General features: G+C 47.4%; 1 protein-coding gene across 6 annotated transcripts in view; it reads left to right on the top strand.

The window, feature by feature from the left end:
• The window catches only part of TOX2 (TOX high mobility group box family member 2), a 270,975-nt gene that overhangs the window by 117,450 nt on the left and 134,290 nt on the right, over window positions 1–19,235 (top strand). For 2 of the 6 annotated variants that reach the window (XM_082361737.1, XM_082361738.1), the window contains exon 1: window positions 17,747–17,887. The exons of 3 other annotated variants lie outside the window; for them this stretch is intronic. In XM_082361737.1, the coding sequence (XP_082217863.1) occupies window positions 17,789–17,887 (99 nt within the window). In that variant the 5' untranslated portion in view covers window positions 17,747–17,788. Of the gene's footprint in view, window positions 1–17,746; window positions 17,888–19,061; window positions 19,183–19,235 lie in introns of those variants that run through there. One more of the 6 variants, XM_082361741.1, reaches the window with a different exon arrangement.

Below are 19,235 nucleotides of genomic sequence, written 5' to 3'. Positions count from 1 at the left end.
GGGCAGCTAGCACTTTGCATCTAAGGCTGTGTTTCTCACTCAGATCTGACTTTTGGGACAGAGGCGCAGGAATCCTCCCGGGGATTCTGATTATACCAGAATTTGGGACACATTGACTAAATCCTTACCTCTTTCAGGCTGAAGAGTTGGCTAAGAGGGCAGGGGGACTTACCCCTGACACATATCTATCACTCAGACTGTCAGAGTAGCCTTTCCCCTCCTCAGTGGGATTATGAGTGACCAAGCAGCAGGGTGGTGTAGTGACAAGAACATGCATTTGGCCTTAACATTTGTGTCAAATCCTGGCTGTCGGCCACCAGCTATGTGATTTTAGGAAAATTGTTTAATCTCTGAGCTGCTGATTCCTCACCTATAAAATGAGGATAAGTCTACCCACCTCTATTATTTGTATATTTCCAATTTCTTTCTATTAAGATAATATTCTTGGCATTATGAGTTTAGCATTCAAGGTTCTGACCAATGGATGATACTTGGGTGTCCACAAAAACCACCTGGGGACCTTTTATAAAATGAAGACCTAGTCCCGTTGAGCTGGAATCCACAAGGGCACAACTAAGTCAGGAAGGAGTGTTTGGAAAAAGTTCTAAAGGTCCTCCTGATGGACACTGGTTGTTCAAACCCATCAGTGAGAGGCCTAGAGGGAATGTGACATGTAAAAAATGTGTGATTTTGCAGAGGCAAAGTTAACGTGATTTTCCACGTTAATATGTTGGAGCAAGTTAGCAGGGAGTCACCCTAGACAAGCGCCCGGTATAGACCTGTCTGTCTCCTTTCTAAGATTCACAGGGGTCCAAACACTTTATTTGATTTTCTTATTTAATCCTGAACTTGTATTGCTAGTCTGGGCCACTCCCATGAGCTCAGACCCATACACCCAGCTACCTGCCTGCTCTTTCCATCCGGAAGTAAACAGACTTCTCCAGTATAATTTGTCCCAACTGAACTCCTGATCTCCCCTACACCTGCTCCACGCTCAAGCTCAATGGCAATTCAATTCTTATACTTTCTCAGGCTGAACTTTTTGGTCCTACTACACTAAGGGTGAGATATCCTTACCATCCTCATGGCCACCACTCCATCCTAAGCCACCATCACCTCTCTCAATAATCACCATAGCACGTAAACGATCTTGCTGCTTCTACCCTTGACACGCTCCAGTCAAATGTCACCTTAACAAGAGTCCTTCCTGCCTCACATGCAACACCCTCACTCCATTCCATTTCCTTTCTTTGTTTTTCTTTTTAGCATTAACACTGGCTCTTACAATTTTGTTTATTTTGTCATTTTCTATCCTCTCCTAGAATGTAAATTCCACAAAGACATGAGTTTTTGTCTGTTTTATCAGTGCTGGGTTCCCAGTGTTTAAAACAACGCCAAGCGTATGACAGGCACTCAATATATATTTGCCGAATGAATGAATAAATGAATCAATTGCCCACAACATCTAAATATTATTGTCTTCATTTTACTGAGCAGGAAACAGAGGTTCAGAAGATGTTATTACATTCCCCAAGGCCTCACTGTGAGTAGAGAGAAGAGCTGCGTTTCGAACCCAGGACTGACTAGTCCAGACATCATTCTTCCACACGTGGAGGAGGGGCCATTTTTGCAATCAACCACAATTTCCTTCTAAATAGAGCTCCTGCATTGGCATTTCAAATTGAGATTGCTATCCTCATAGGTCAACATGGAAGCTTAACCCTAAGACAAAGTGGCTTTCTTACCCCAGTCTCCCAAAGCTCTCTGCACTGAGCCAAGATGACCATGCAAGAATCTAGGCAACCATAGTTAGTACTCACATGAGAACAAATCATACCCTCCATGGCTCTTTTGCTCAGTGCTCCCCACTGGTGGGGAACGATAAGGAGAAAAGTACTCAAACCATGAGAAGACCCATTTGCACAAAGATATTTATCACTGAATTACTCACTTGGGAGAATCCTTGCAAATTTAAGTCTGAGCTTCAGCGCCCATTGTTAAGAAGTCTGGGAGCAGAGGAGGAACCAGCAAAAGATACCATGAAGGAGCCATTTGGGAGGCAGGAGGAAAAGTAGGAAAGTGTGGAGTCCTGGGAGTCAAGTAAAAAAAGTGCATCCAGGAGGATTCCAGGAGACAAGATCAGGAAATGGTTTAATATGGAGAAAATAATGAATCTCCGCTCAAGGATATAGAATAGGACTTTAATAAATATAATAAGTACCTAATAGGACTTCCTATTCTGGATAGGAAGAGTTAGTATAGTAAGGATGTCTGTTCTTCTTAGATTAGTCTTTAATTCAAGGTAATCCCCCTCAACTTGATGGGAATTTAACAATTATTATATATCTGAAACAGTAGGTATGAAAGAATAGAATGGCATTTCCTGAAAAGGAGGCGTGAGTGGGACTCGCCTTACCCATTTACCTAAGCATGTAAAAGGATGGGGAGTGATGAATTAATTAAAGGGGCCACAGAGCGTAGATGTAGACTCAAGGGTCCGTGGCTATTGTCATATAATGAAGTCAGTGTTTCACATTTGGGGAAGAAATGATGAATTATTTATTAAGTTGTATCTAAATTGGCTAGCCATTGGGATAAAAAGTTAAGCTAAAAACCGTCCTCGGGTCTTACTCCAAAATAAACTTCAGAGATAAATCAGAGATGAAAAGAAAAAAAAAAAAAAAGCAATCCTTAAATCCATACAACATAAAAGAAAAACCCCAAGAGAACATTTTAGTGATCTTTAGAGAAACTAAAGGAAAAGATTGACAGATTTAATTGCAAGAGGACAGATTTCTTTTGTTTGTTTTTGTTTTTTTGAGGACAGATTTCTATACAGCAAAAGAAGGCATGAGAGTAAAAGATAAACACCAATGTGGAAGAAAAACTTTAAAAACATATATGAGAGAAAGGGTTGATAGCATTAATATTAATTTTGAGATTGGAGTAAAGTTGAGGGTTAAATAAATACTTAGGTTGGGGGAGGGGCAAAGAGCCTTAGACTCTGTCCACCCCTCCTCCTGCAGGTATCTGCCTCCCTGAATTCCCAGTTCGGTGGGATAGCTTCCAGGTGGGCAGGCTGGGCCATGGGGAGGTTACTAAGTACCAGGAAATGAAAGAACCCCACTCCGCCACTCCTCCACCCAGAGGGCCCCCCTGGACCCTCCCGTTATCTCCCCACCAAGGGGCAGTGATGGGGGCTAGGAGGAGTCATGCAAGTTCTCTTTCCCTCAGAGGCTGACCCCAGGGGACTTGAGGCCATGCTGGGCATCGGAGCTGGAAGGTGAGAGGCTAGAACAGGTGGGTGGGAAATAAGGGGTGTGTGCAGAGCCTGAGGGTGGAGACTGTAAGCAGCAGGGAGGAGGGGAGTAGCGGAGAGGAAGATTTGGGGGTGGGAGCCATAGGCAGGTAGGATTTGGGGTCAGAGGGGGGTGCCACAGGCCCCAGAGATGTCATTTCGCATATCCCAATCCTCCAATTTGCAGTGACTTCCCTTTGCTAAAGAAAAGGTACCCTCATGTCCTTGGCTTCAGGAAATAATGTGATGAGTGAAAGCCCATCTTGGGACATTAATTACTGAATTGGTTCATTCATTCAAAGAAGATTTATTGATTGTTTGCTGTGATCCACATGGAGCTGGGTACTGGCAATACTCTGGTGCCATTGCGTTGATACATTTTAAGGCAATGTGAGAACACTTGGGTTTAAAATGGAAAACCACAAGTAAGGGGTTTCTCCTCCAACTTTAATTGGCTGCCTTCTGGGGGAGTCAGAGAAAACCAGGGTTTGGGATTCCATCCTAAGTTTACCGAACCTGCTGTGTGCCAGGCATGGGGGGAGCACCGGGGTGTAGGGCTGATGATCCGCCTGTGCTTATGAATTTCATAAGAGGCTCAAACAGGGTCACACAGTGTCCAAAGTGAAACAATCTTTGAACTGACACAGCCTATTTCAAAGCAGCTGAGATGGGTTGCCCTTTTGGCATTTGATTTTTGGTGCTAGGCCAAAAAAAGAAGAAGGAAAAAAAAAAGAGGGTGGGGGGATTTTATCATAAATGCTGTTATTTCATCCACTGTCACTTTGTAAGGGTACTTTTGAATTTTTGATGGAAAAGATGTTTTTGTCTGGGTCCAGCTTCAGGACAAAGGGAAATTAACGAACACAGAGCAGAGTTGATAGTGTTTAAAAACAAGTTCAAAGTTCCTCTACTCTGTAACCGAGTTGCTGAGCAATAAGGGAAGAATCCCTGACCCAGCAGGGTGAGCCTGGCCAAGCCCCACCCACAGGGCCCGAGAATAAAGGCCCCTCCTCCCAGCTGTCACAGGCTGCTCTCTAGAAGCTTGGGAAAAAGATTATGATGTGCTGGGATGTTTTTCTGGAATGACGCACAAATCTCAGTGGTGTTCTAGAGGATCGATTTAGGTGTAGTGGACTAGATCGGTCAGCCAGGACTGGGAAACAGATGCCCTGGGTTCCAGTTCTGGCTTCTGACTTTGCCCAAGGTCTTCTATTGGACCCTGTTTCCTCATCTGTTAAGAAGGGGTCATGAGCTGATGAGCTCCCTTTCCCAAGACTCAGTGAGGATCAAATGTGAGAGAGTCACATCCCACCCTTACCCCTGCACAACTCACCTGCATGTTCCAATTAGAATCTCAAGCAAGGCCCAGAGCTCAATCCAAGGCTCACTTGGTAGCAGCTCTTGTCCTTGGCCACGACCACACACCTGTACCCACCTTCTTCACATCCCTGTCACCTCCTGTGTCGCTGAACCAAAAATCTGTGCTGCCCCTCCCATGGTGTAACACTGTTCTGAAGAGGCATTTTTCCAGGCAGGGACTACATTTCCCAGCGTGCCTTGCATCTAGGGTTAGCCACGGACTAGTTCTCATCCAGGGAAGGTGAGCAGAAGTGACAGGTCACTTCTTGGTTGGGGTTTGTACGGAGCAACTGGGGCTTCTCCCCTCTCCTGGCCTTTATCTGCCAGCTCAATGCAAAGAACTCCAAGGCCCTGGGGGAGGGTGGAGCCCAAGAGAGAGGAAGCCTGGATCCCCGAATCACACATGGAGGAAAGCTGTCAACCAAAGAGTAACAACTAGATTGGACTCTGCAGTGAGGTTAAACCACTGAAATTGGGGGGTTATTTGTTACAGCAGCTAATGTTACCCTAAAAGAGGCACCCTCTCTGCATACTCCTCTCCTCTGGCACACCCTCCCCTGCTTCCTTCCCTTCCAAACCTCTCAGACATTCACAGATGCCATTCAGAATATCTGGGTCACTGATGTTATCTATTCGGTCATTGATTGAACAAATATTTATAGCTCACGTACCATGTGCAAGAAGCAGGGCTGGGCACCGGCAAAAGAAAGGCAGAGTGGTATGTAGCAGCCCGTGATGTGCAATAGCCCCATGCACACAAGGCAGATTCCACCCCTGTCCTTCCTTGAGGAGGTCATGGTCTGGTTGCCCCTTGCCCCCAAGTCTAGCTGCTGGCCTGAGGCTTCATTCTCCCACCTTGGGATCCAGCCTGCCACCCGGTCTTCTGGTCCTGGACTTACCCTTCTCTCTGAAGGCCAGCCCATCCTCACTGCTGAGGACACACCCTAGAGACTGTCTCTTCCTTAGTACTGCCACTCCCCCACATTAAATTAAAACCTTCAACTTGCAGGCCTCACTATACCATCCTCAGCCTTCTCACAATTCCTCTAGCCCCATCCCATGGAGACCTCAAAAACCAGAACCTCTGCCCTTTTTCATACTCTGTCTCCTCCTGCCTTCCTTTCTCTCTTAATTTAGAATTGACTCGGAGGCTGAGAGTTTCCACGGTTCCTTTGCAAATGCCTTCACCCCTTGTTGCGGAAGGCTGGAAAAGTTGGGTGGACCTGAGGGTGCATGTTCAGACATCCCTGGCAACGCAAGTAGCTCCGAATGGTTCTCCAGGACCTGCTAATTCATCCGGAATTTTGCCTGGCCTCCCTTTGGACTTGGCAGCCCCTCCCCCCAATAAACACCGCCTGAAGTTTGGACTCAGGACACAGCTGCCCACCCCTGGGAACAGGCATCTGAGTAACTGATGTTTTTACAAACTGACCTTGCTGCCTTTTTAAGTGGAAAGGTTCAGCCATGGCCACAGGGCTTGGCCAGCAGAATGCAGGCTGGATTTCAACTCTACTCACCCCCTTTACACAGTACACAATGTATACAACTGTCCATGGTCACCTTGGCTTTGAGCTCCTAAGCCTGGCTCATAGGGTCCTCCCTCTGGCTTTGCCTCTCCAGCTGTATCCAGGCCTCTCTGCCATGCTCTGTACTCTCTACCGACAGCCAGCTTCATGGGGCTATTGCACATCATGGGCTACTACATACCACTCTGCCTTCCTTTTGCTGTTTCATCTGAACAAAGCATTCTTCTTTGCTCAGCCAGCTCTGGTCATTCTTTTGTTTGGGAGTGTCCTCAGCCTGGAAGTCTTTCTGTACTCCTTGCATCCTCCCTTGTTGCTTCCTGCAGCCCCGGGGTCACCCCCTCATTGGGCACTCACTGTCCTCGACTGCAGGGTCTGCACACACAACTGTCTGAATGCAGCCCTTCTGGGCAGGAGCACATCTGTCACCTGGGTAGCCTGCTCCAGCCCTGGTCCTTACAACAGAGGACAGCAAGAATGGAATTAAATGAGGAAAATGGCTTCAACCTCAAGGAGTGGTTGGTACAATGAAATGAGTCCATACTGAGAGATTCACTCATTCTTGATTCACTGGTTCAACAAGTACTTTTCAGAGTACACCTTGTGCACCAGGCTCTGTGCTGGCCCCTGGTGCATAGTGAATAAGACAGACACCAGTTCTGGCTCTGCTGGAGCCCCCAGTCTTAGCTTCTACATACATCACTGGATCCGAAAGAGGAATGTGAAAGATGATTCTGGTGGGAGCAGTGATAGAGGAAATGGAAAAGGGCCTCAAATGATCCTAACCTGCAGGTGGAGGGCTGGAAGCCCATGGCTCTGGGAGCAGGAGGAGGGCCATGGGCTGTAGCCTTGGCCTGGGGCTGCTCTCCACCCACCAGTGACCCCGAAGAGCCCAGGCCTGGAAGTCAGGATGCTGCGTTCCCAGCCTGCTCTCACAGGGCCAGTTCAGCCATCTCCCTGGGCAGTGCCCACCCCACCTCCTCCCCGGGGTTTCAACTTTGAGGGAGGAGGAAAGTCCAAGGCTGAATGACACTTGAGCCCCAGATCTGATCAGAATACGTGGTGGGGGGCTGCCCTTGGCACAAGCCCCCTGCTCTTGGGTACAGAGGTCACTCCAGATCCAGGGGCGGCCAGGACTTCTTTCTGGGCCAGAGCCAGGCTGCTTGCTAAAATTTGAAGAACCCACCTTCTCACCCACTGCTGCTGGAGTTGCCATTTTAATAACCAAGTTTAGGAGATTCAATTAAGATTGGGAGCCTCATCCCTCTTCCAGGGAGGCCTCACAATTGGTATTTTTCTCTGCAAGAGCATGAGTGGGGCCCTTTGCAGGGGTTTTTGTACAGCAAGCAGCACAGAGAGAGAAAAAGGAAAAAAAAAAAAACAACTTTGGCTCAAAGATGCCAATAATAGGGGATTTCTTTTCCCGGTCTCCCCATGGAAGGTTGTCAACGGTGCAGGCATAATCGGGCCGGCGGCTGCCCTGCTCAGAGAGGGGGACGTGTGCTCCTTTGTTACGATGGGCTGAATAGGATGTCCCTGCACCCAGACCTGGCCTCCCGGCTAACAAAGGGCCCCTTTGTCACCCCGGGCAAAGAGTGCTGCCGAGGTTGCCACAGCAACTCAGGGACAGAGACTTAACGTGCAAGTGACATTTCAGATGGGAAGCGGGCATTCAAAAATTCAAATTTCTTTATGTGTAGTGGTTTCCTTCTCTGGATATTTTAAAGGAACCACATGGCAAACAAAAGAAAAAATAAATAAGCCAACAATAAACGCGTAGCCAAGCAAACAAACATCACTGCAAGTCAGCATGCTGGTTCCTCCTCCCTCGATGGGTGAAAAGCCCTGTTGACAGCATCATTGGGGCCCCTAGGCGACCTGTGTGTTCTTATCCAAAAGGCAATCTGACACCATTAAAAAAAGTTTGAAAAAAATCATCTAGAATTCTACCTGCTGGACACAGGACACTTTTTCCTCTGTCTCTGTCTCTGCATTCCCTAGACGGTCCTGTATGATCTGCTGCATGCCAGACCAGGAGCTGGGGTTGGGGGATGCAAAGATAAATCAGATTCTTTCTCTCCAAGGCTGATGGTACAGTGGGGCTCCCAAGTACCTCTAATCTCCTTAAAACTGGAATGGCCTTTAGTTGGGGTCTAAGACAGTTGCCATCAGAGGGAGTAACAGATGCTGTTTGGGGAAAGGGGGTGAGCAGGGCTTGATAGAGGAGGGGAACCTGAGAGGCATTTGCTGCTAACCCAGTGCTGGCACTTAGTTGCTATTTCCAGGATGAAATGAGGGAGGAAGGGAGGGAAGGAAGGAAGAGAGAGAGGAAGTGCTCTCTTTCTCTCTCCCTCCATTCTTTTAAAGGGGAAAGCATCATAAATAGCAGGATGCAGGCAACATGTCAGGCAAAAAAAATGTCTTTAAACAATTGCCACCACAATATACAAGATATTTTCCTTTAACACTTTATTATGACAGTTTAATAAACAACATTGAAGGAATATTACAGTGAACACCTGTATATCCACCACCTGGATTTGGCCATTAACATTTTACTTTTTCTGGCTTTATTGCATATTTATCCATCTATCCATTTCTCTACCCATCCATTAATCCTTCTTATTTTTTTGGACACATTTCAAATGCAGAAATCCTTTAACTCCCCTAAAATACATCAGCATGCGTGTAATTATTTAGAGTCCAGTATTTGTTTACATTTTTTCTTTTGATTTGAAATTTACATGCAATGAAATGTACATATCTTTTTTTTAATTAATTTATTTTTGTCTGCATTAGGTCTTTATTGCTGCACACTGGCTTTCTCTAGTTGTGGCCGAGCGGGGGCTACTCTTCGTTGCGATGCATGGGCTTCTCATTGCTGTGGCTTCTCTTGTGGAGCACAGACTCTAGGCACACGGGCTTCAGTAGTTGTGGCATGTGGGCTCAGTAGTTGTGGCTCGCGGGCTCTAGAGCACAGGCTCAGTAGTTGTGGCGCACGGGCTTAGTTGCTCCGCGGCATGTGGGATCTTCCCAGATGAGGGCTTGAACATGTGTCCCCTGCACTGGCAGGCGGATTCTTAACCGCTGCACCACCAGGGAAGTCCCAAATGTACAAATCTTAAATGTACATTCTCTGAGTTTTGACAATGGCATCCGCCTGTGTGACCCAAACCTTTATCAAGATACAGAACGTTAGGATCACACTAGAAATTTCCCTCATGGGAAGACAGACAAACAAATAGTCAAATATCTTCTTCAAGGTGAGAGGTACCAATGAACTCTATCTTTATTCTTCTTTGTCCAAGCCTGTACATCACTGAGGCTACGACAGGTGATGGAGAATATAGGCCAGAGGGGTGTCTGGGTCCAAAGTGGAGCTTCTTTATCCTTAGAAGGGGGAAATATTAGCAGACATTCTCTTGTGGAAGTGAAGGAGACTTAAGATCACAGATTCCTGAGTCCAGGCAGCCCACTCCTGCCGAGAGCTGAGTCAACTGAAGATGGGCCTAAGGTTAGGGCCAAGAGATACCCATCTCTTCACTTGACTAACTCCTCAGTACCCTACAGTGCCCAGCTCAGCATTACCTCCTTCAGGAAGTCCTCGTTTGTGTTCCCATTTTATTTTTTCTCACCTCTATTATGTTTACTACACTGTATTTAATTACTATTTGTTTGTCTTCCCAATTCAGCTGTGAGCTCCTTGAGAGCACAAATTATGTCTTGATCATGGTTCAATCTCTAGTCTCTGGCGTGTGATCAAAAATATTTTTCATATATTACCCTTACTAATATTTGCCAAATACTTTCTAAGTGCCAGGTAATTTGTAATTACCTTTGTTTTTAGAAATATTAATTTTTTCCCCAGTTGCTATAAAAACTTGTAGATTAGAGGAGAATACAGAAAATAGAAAATATGTAATATGGAAAAATATAGTCTAATGACAAAGACCAACCTTGAGTATGATAAAGAAAAAGAATAGATAATAGATGCAGAAGAGTTCTTAAAGCCATAAGACTAAAAACACCTTTACACTAATACATTTGTAAAGTTAGAGAAAATGAATAACTTTCTAGAAAAGTATAATTTACCAACATTTACTGAAGAAAAATATGACATAATGATCTAATTATAATTTAAGCAGTTGAATCAGTTACCAAAATTCTTCCTCAACTCATTAGACAAAATGAGTATAACCTTGGCATGCAAAGCTTGACAATAACAGTACAAAAAATTTAAGACCAATTTCAATTACTAACGTAGATGCAAAAAATTCTAAATGAAATAATGCAAATGGATTTAGCAGTGTATCAAAAAATGAATTATGACTGAATAGAAGTTCCAACAATTATCGCAGGAATTCAAGGATGGTTCACCATGAAACTATCTATTAATATAATTTACAATATTAGTAGGTTAGGAGATAAAATCCAGATGATTATTTTAATATATGCTAAAAAATATTATAAACTACTACTAATTCATGCTCCCCAGAAAAATCTCTTAGCAGAATATGAATAAAAAGAAACTTTTTTAATTGATAAAGAGTATCACCAAAAGTTTACAGTTAGTATCTTACTTAATAGCTTAAAGGTGAAATGTAATCAGTTTTCTTATTGAAGTAAGGAACAAGGCAAGAATTCCTGATATCAACACTTCTATTTAACATTGATTCTAGAGGTGCTGGACAATGAAATAAGAAAAGGCAAAGAAACAAGTAGTAAGATGATTGGAATGGAAGAGCAGAATCAGTCTCCCCCTGCTCCCCTTTCTGCAGAAAATATGACCATGCATGCAAAGAATCCAAGAGAATCTACAGAAAAACTATTAGAACAAATAAGAGAGTTTAGTTAGTTTTGTTGACACAAGATATTCATCCACAACTTTAATATTGTTCCTTTACATACATATTTATAAAATCTCAAAGGATTGAAAGACTTTTTATCAAAAAAACCCTCAATTCTCCCCAAGTTAATTTAATAACTAAATATAATTCAAATCAAAATACTAACAGGGTTTTCTTTTTGCATAAGCTGAAATTCATATGTAAGATTAGAGAGATGTAGTAAGGTCTAGTGGTTATGAGTGTGGACTTTGGAGCCAAACTAGTTAGTTGAAAATCCTGGCTACAATATGTACTAACTACAGGTAAGTTACTTGGCCTCTCTGTGCCTCAGTTTCCTCATTTTTAAAATAGGGATAAGAGTAGTACCTACCTCATGGAGTTGTTGTCAAGATTAATAGAGGTAATAGATGTACAGCATTTAGCATAGTGCCTGGCACACATCTGGCACTCAGTACTTAGCTGTCATTAGAGCTTCTTTTAATTTCCTCTTAGAGAGCAGCACATGGTTATTTATCTTCTTATTTCTTTTTCGAGTGGGGTTCATTCACATTTAACTTTTCTGATTTCTTTCCTTCTGTAACTAGCACACGCTAATATACAGGTGTGTACATGGCAGACAAAGGTAAGGAAACCTTGAGAGCTCTCAGGGGATATGTTCCAGATGGCTCATTCGTTACAAGCTTTTTGTATTGTAAGACAATCTGCATGATGTCATTTAAACTCAAGTGTAGTGTGTTGTTGCAGAAGGTGCATGGATTTCAAGTATGAATCCCAGCTCCACGAAGTTCTCACTGCATGTTTGAGGTTCAGGGACTTTTTTCTAAGCCTCAGTTCCCTCATTTGTAAAAAGTGCTTTGATAATAATGCCCATCATGAAGGCTGGTGAGGGGATCCCAAAAGATAATGTGCTAGTTCCCACAGCAGGGCTCCATGAACTTCAGTCATCTCCCAAGGATTCTGCACCCTCCCTCTTTCCTCCCAGCCCCCATTTCCTCTCCCCAAGAAAGTCCAAAGAGTGTAAAGTCTCCCAGATGGACCTTGGCACTGCCCCTCTGGAAAGCTGGAGAGTGATTCATGGGTGGGACATCAGGGAGGAGTCCCCTCCTTTTGTGAGGGGACTTTAGAGCAGTTGACTAGGTAAACATGGTTTAATAACAACGACTCACAATTTAATAGTGCTTCAGAGTTTTAGAAGTGCTTTGCTATCTATTTCGTCATTGCTTCTCATAACAAACCCGTGGAGAAGGCACTACCTTCCCATTTTGCAGAAGTGGAAACTGAGGCTCAAAGAGGTACATTGACTTGGATAAGGCAAAACAGGGAGTTGAGCAGAGCTTAGGACTTGAACTGAGAGCCTTTGGTGTCTCAGTGCTCTTATATGTAGGGCCTAAGTGAATTATCCTGTGCTAAAGTCTCTGCCACATGTGCATCGGTTCATTTGATCTTTTGTCCAGCAGACATTTTGAGTGGAAGTTGTGGGCTGACTTGGCCAGTTGTCAGAAATAATGGACAGGTTGGAATGTTGTTGAGGGGGTACAATGGTTAGGGCCCCAAGAATGCCCAACTGATGCACCAGACAATAGCCACCCACCTCAACCAAGTTCCTGAAGGAGATGCGTGTGTGCACGTGCAAACATGCACACACTCACACACACACGGAGTGAGAGTGCCTAAGGAAAGCAAAGTTCTGCTCTGTTATTAGGTGGACTTGAGCCCTGTGGCAGACACTACCGGGGCTCTGCCCACATCCCCACAAACCTCACCACTCCAGTGCATGAAGCCCCAACTTGTGGCTGCTGGTACCTGCATCTCCTTGTCTAATGGCTTCCTCTGGTTGACAGAACCCCATTCTCCTTGCCAGGCTGAACTGCCCTGGAATTAATGCTCTCTGAGAGCAGCCTCTAACCAAGACTGTGAGGAGTTGGTGGATAAAGACTCCAACTCCTTGCCCCTCAAGTGGGATAACTCTGAGGCAGTGTTCTACATTGTTTTCCAGAACTCCCCCGTGGAGTGAGGCTCCAGTTGCCTACAGTGGTAATTTGCATGATAATGTGCCTATTACTGACTGTCTTTCTTTCCTGAGACCACTTTTCTACCCCCTACCTGTGTGTCCTGGGATCACTCTCCAATAAACTACTTGCACTAGGATTCTTGCCTCAGAATCAGCTTTTGGAAGACCCCAACTAAGAGAGGCGAGCTTTTCCCTGGGGACCTCTTTTTTCCACACCTCAATTGAGCTTGACATATCCCATCACATCTAAGCCTGAGTCAGATCTTATGCACACTGGCCACTGGGAGGGAAGAGACAGAGGAGCAGATACTGCCAGGAGTCACCCACATGTGCTAAATTGTGACTCCCCTCACTGGCAAATGTAGCCCATCTGTTCCCTGGAATCTGGACAATTCAGAGGCTTCTTCTTCCTGAGGGTGTGCATGTGGCATGTGTGTGTAGATAGGAAGTCCCTTGAAAACCCTACCTCCCCTGGAAGTGGGCATGAAACATCCATCCTGTATTAGTCACTGGAGGCACCAAGATGAGTGAGCCATCATCCCTGCCCTGGAGGTACTCATAGGGCAAATGCGTTATTACGATTCGGTGAAATCTACACTAACAGTCCTGTGTGCAGACAGTTATTGGAGCAGCAAATTGGAGCAATGAGTTGGATTCTTGGAGAAGTCTTCACCGAAGAGGTGTTACTTCTATTGGGTTTTAGTGAATAAGTTGGAATTTGTTAGGGTTTTCATGGTGGAGGGAAAAGAGAATAAGGTTAAGTATGCCTAGACCCATAAATCCCCCACCTGGAAGTGACACGCACCACTTCTGTTCATGTTCCCTTGGCTAAAGTAAGTCACAAGCTCATACCTAAGCACAAGTGGGTGGGGAAGTACATTTCTACCATGCGTCCATAAAGGAATGATTCAAACTAGCCAATCCTAAATTTGTTTATGCTGCTTTGCCTGTTCCTTTACATGGAAACCACAATAAATGTTCTTGCCTACAATTATTCCCTCTCCCCATGCCTCCTAACTGACCCTGGTGCTTCCCCATGTGGCCCCTACGGCATGGCATGCCTCTCCTCTTGGGAACTGTGAGTAACAAACTATCTTTTCAGTGGCAATTGTTTCCTGATCCATTTTCCTTACCATAGCTAAATAATAATAAAATATGTTAAAACACATCCATATTCTGATATCTCAGCTATTTATGATATCAGAAACTGAGAACTGGAAGATGCATAAGCAGGTACTCTGGGTCCCCAGACTGGATTGCTGCAGGCAGGGCATGACCAGGCTGGCCTGAACCAGCGGTGAGACTCCCCTCTCCCAGATTCCACCTGGGGTCAAGAGGAAGGGAAACCCCACTCCTGTCCTGAGAACAAAAAATGAGGCTGAGGTGTTTCTTTGAGGGAAATGAGTCATCAACTTCCTATCTGATCAATTCCCACAAAAAAGGGCAAGCCCAAGCTTTGGGGTCTGCATGGCTTCCTTACTGGGATCCACTATCAGACTTCCCAGAGATCTCTTTGGTGCTGACCTCCCCTCAGGGAAGGGAGTGGACATAGGTGACTGACAGGGTTGGTGTTTGCTGCTGCTGGCAGACCCCAGGGAAGCCGAATTGCTTCCTGAAGTTGACCCACTGCACATGGACCTCCATACTCTGGTGGCTGTTGTTCTACATCCCTGGCCAGAGTTAATGAGACCAAGACTGTGGAAATATGGGCTGTGGGAAGTGCTCCAGGTGGGATTCCGGACTTAGGTACTGCTGATTAGTCCTGATATTAACACTGTGATGTTGAAGATTCCTCCCTGGGCTTCATACTTCTCATCTGTAAAACGGCCACAGCAGTCTTATTTCCTGACTCAGAGGATTGCTGTAAAGATTGACCTCCTCAACCCACAACAGAGGTATCTACAAAAAACAAAATGAAATTAAACAAAAAAGCAAGCAAAAAACTACAGCAGGCACTATAATAAATGGTGAAATATTGATAGCTTTCCTTCTGAGATCAGGAATGAGACAAGGATGCCTGCTATTATTACTTCTTTCCAACATGTACTGGCCATACTAGCCAGTGCAACAAGGTAAGAAAAAGAAAGAAAACGTTTAAGGATTGAAAAGGAAAAACGAAAACTCTCATTTTTACAGACGAAATAGAATATGGTATATTTTTTTAAAGTCAAACACTCTACAGATAAATTGTTAGAATAAGTGAGTTTGGCAGTGTTGCTGGATACAAGTGCATTATACAAAAATTTACTTCTATATGTATTATGTTCCAGATCTATATTGCCGAGTAACAAACCATTCCAAAACTTCATGGGTTAAAATAACAATAATCATCTATTATCTCTCATGGTTTCTGTGCATTTTGGATTCAGGAAGCACTCAGCTGGATGTTTCAGAGTTTTTCATGTGGTTGCAGTCAGGTAGTAGATGGAGCTGGAACAGCAGGGGACTGGCTAGGCATTTTCCTCTCTTTTCTTAGTCTCAAGGTCTCTGCATATGGATTCTCTGTGTGGGTTACTTTAGACTTCTTCAAAGCACAGCAGCTGAGGACGTCTTACATAGTGGCTTAGGGTTCCAAAGACAAATGTCCCAAAAGAGGGAGCCAGGCAAAAGATGTATCAACTTTCATCACCTAGACTCAGAAGCCACACAGCATCACTTCTGCTACATTCTATTTGTTAAAACCCAGTCACCAAGACCAACACTTTTTAAGGGTTAGACTCCACCCCTTTGGAGGATGTCAAAGAATTTGCTGACTTATTTTAAAACTACCACACCGTACTGGCAACAAACAGATAATTAAAAAATATATATATAAAGGAACCATTGACAATAGCGTCAAAAACATAAAATACCCAGGACTAAAAGTAATAAAAGATGCGCAAGTTCTCTACATAGGAAACTACAAAACATTGCTGAGATGACTTTAAAAAAACCTAAATAAATGAAGGGACATACCATGTTTATGGATAGGAAGACAATGTTGACAATGTCAGTTTTACCCAAATTGATCCAAAGATTCAAGGTGGAAATGCGAATGTCAAGAACAGTCAAGGCACTCTCAAACATAAAAGTGGGTAGATTCATGCTATGGGACATTAAGACTTATTATAAAACTATAGAAATTCAGACTGATAATGGCACAAAGAGAGACAAACAGGCTAATGGAACAGACTAGAAAATTCAGAAACTGCCCAATGCACACATGGACTACCTGATTTATGACAAACTTAACACTGTAGAGAAGTGGGAGGAAAGGTGATCATTTCAATAAATACTGCTGGGTCAGTTGGATGTCCAGATGGAAAAAAGGAGAGAGGCCAGTGGGAAATTCCTTCTAATGAGATATGGCAATGAATTCTAGAAACAATGACTGCTGAAATTTATTTAGAAGTTCTTTCCTTTCTGAGCTGTAATTTCCTTCTGTTGTTCCCAAACCTCTAGTGAAAGCCTGTTTCCCACACCTGTCTTGTATTAGGGGATCTTTATGGTCACAAATAGTGGTCCTAGCTTGAAGCCAGGACCAGCAAAGCCCAAATTGCAGTTGGGAGCTAAGTTCTAAGCTGGTTCCTGGGTGGGCAAGGGGCTCACTCCCTTTTTTCCAGATAGCATCTCATGTCCTGCTGCCACCCAAGAATCCCATTCTAATTCACTTCTGCCTCCTGGCCTTGTGCCCTTCCCAGCAAGGCATCCCCAGTGTGCCAGAGCCAGGAAGGCAGAGGGCAGTGGTGGCCCAGTCAGTGGGAGGTGAGGGAGTAGAGACTGTTAGACAATTCTTAGGTGGGAAGGGGAGGAGCAACAGGCCAGCTGCCAGCAGGTGATGTGAGGAGTTAGGGGGCTTCTTTTGTGTGTGTGTGTGTGTGTGTGTGGCGGGGGAGACTGTTTCAGTCACCTCTCTGTCCCACCATGCGAGCCATGTCATTTCCATTCTTCTCTCACTCCAGAAGACCATGGTGGTGGTGGTGGTCGTGGTGATGGGGGTGGCAGATTCTGGACTCTTCCCCGGAACTTCACTTTCTAGGCTATTTCTACAGCCCTCTCTCTGTCATTAAGGGGAGAAGGATCCTCTGCCTTCTCCGGGTGGTTTCAGTCCTAGATCCTCTGGGGGCAGCGGAGCCCACTCCATTCCCGACGCCACAAGTCCTTGCCTCAGTTTCCTCATATGTAAAGTGAGAATTTAAGCAGCAATCCTCCAGGGCCACTCTCGCAGTGACTCAGATCAGTGGCACACGGAGGGAGAACATCCTAACGTCAGCCTCAGGCTCTGGGCCGCAGCCCTGGTGTAAGGCAGCACCCATCTCCGAAAGCGTGCCTTCCCTTCCGCCACATTTAGGGCTCAGAGACGCCCTAAATATCTAGGGCGGGGAGTGTCCCACTTCTGGGGAGGGGTGTCGTACAGGCTTCTCCCTCCCTTCACCCTTGGTGGCTGAAGGCGGGACGGGAAAGGGCCGTCTGGACCGGCGCGCAACCCTCCGGAACCCCCGGGGGCGGAGAGCCAGGCGGGAGACCCGGCGTCTGCCTGGCCCGCGGGAGGAACCTCCCCACCCGGGTCCGGGCCCCAGGCCCTGCGCGGCGCCCGAGGCCGGAACAATAGCGCGCGCTGGCGGGCGGGGGCGGGGCGCTCCGCCGGGCGCCGCCCCCGGCCCGCCCCCCGCGCTCCCACACTAGCTCGCACACTGGCTCGCACACTGGCTCCCACCCGCCGCCCGCCCAGGCACTGCCCGCGGGAGCCGCCGCCGCCGCCGCGCCCGCCATGGACGTCCGCCTGTACCCCTCGGCGCCCGCGGTGGGCGCGCGGCCCGGGGCCGAGCCGGCCAGCCTGGCGCCCCTGGACTATTACCACTGCGGCAAGGTAGGCGGGGGCGGGGTGGGGGCCCGGGAGGGCGGGGCCTGCCCGCGCCTTCGGACCCAGAGCCGAGCCAGAGCGCCCCGGGCTGGAGCGCGGGCAGCAGTCTCCCGGCGACTCGGGACGCGGGCGCTCTCGGGGACACACGCGGGGAGATGCCGGCGGTGCCGACGCGCGGGGACACGCACCCATCAGCCCCGCCGACGGGCACATGCCCCTCACGCCGATCCCCTGGCGGTGACACTCACGCCCAGAGTTGTTGGGATCACAGGCAGAAGTCACCCCGACAGTCACTCACACGATGTCACAGTGACACACACTCACCCACGTCCCCCTGACAGCCTCGCATGCATTCACAAGCCGACACACAGTGACCCACTGTCACACACACAGCCATCCTGCTTACACTACCGTCCCACACAAGTCACCCTGACAGTCATTTATTTCTACACAGCCACACGCAGTCACTCGCCCACCTGCGCTGTCACACCGCCACATGCAAGCCACCCCTTCCCACACTGCGACGCCACACACCGCGTTCCATGCCCCCATCCGCCGTCACACGCAGTCACAACTGGGGACAGGCACACAAAGAAGTCGCTCCGACAGTCACTCGCTCACGCTCCCAGTGACTCAGATAGTCACACGCTGTCACCTATAGCCACCCCATGGACGGGGAACCTCAGGCACACTAATCGCCCTGACAGCCACACAGTCACACGCGGTCACACCCGGGGGCAGCCGCGGCCACCACACCGCCCTTCCCCCACCTCGGCCGTCCACACTCGCGCGTGGGCGGTTTAACTTCTCGGCGCCGCAGCGCAGTAATTGGGCCGTTTGGTAATCGGTTGTCACCGCCCGGCGGGGCCTCGGATTGCGAGCTGGCCATGGCCCAGCGAGGCCTGTCCCCTCCCGGCTGGGGCTGCGGTGAGGGATACCCCTTCTTTCCCGAGATCGCCGCCTCCACCCGCAGCCAGGTCCCAGCCCCGCTGCTTCGGGCGCGATGCGAGCTCGCGCTCCTGGAAGCCCGGACGAGCGGCGACCGACCCCGCTCCCCGCGCCGAGCCCAGCCCGGGACGCTGAGGTGCAGCGGCGCCGTGCGCGTCTCCTCCCTCGCCCGGGAGGGAACTTTCGAACTTAGTTAGGAAGCCGGACGGTCCGTGCGTCCGCGGGACTGTGCGTCGGTCCGGGGCCGACCGGAGCCGAGCGCGGCTTTTCGTCACTCGGAGCCCGGATTGAACGGCGCGCGTGGGTTTCCCCGCGGCCCTGGCGCAGACGCGCGGGCTCCACGGCACTGTGTGGTGAGTGCGCGTCGGGTGGCTGGGTCGGCGGCCCTCCGGGGCCGTAACCCCAC

Source organism: Balaenoptera borealis (assembly GCF_965194805.1).
Source record: "Balaenoptera borealis genome assembly, chromosome: 16".
Lineage (NCBI taxonomy): Eukaryota > Metazoa > Chordata > Mammalia > Artiodactyla > Balaenopteridae > Balaenoptera > Balaenoptera borealis.
This window is presented reverse-complemented; position numbering and strand designations above follow the sequence as displayed.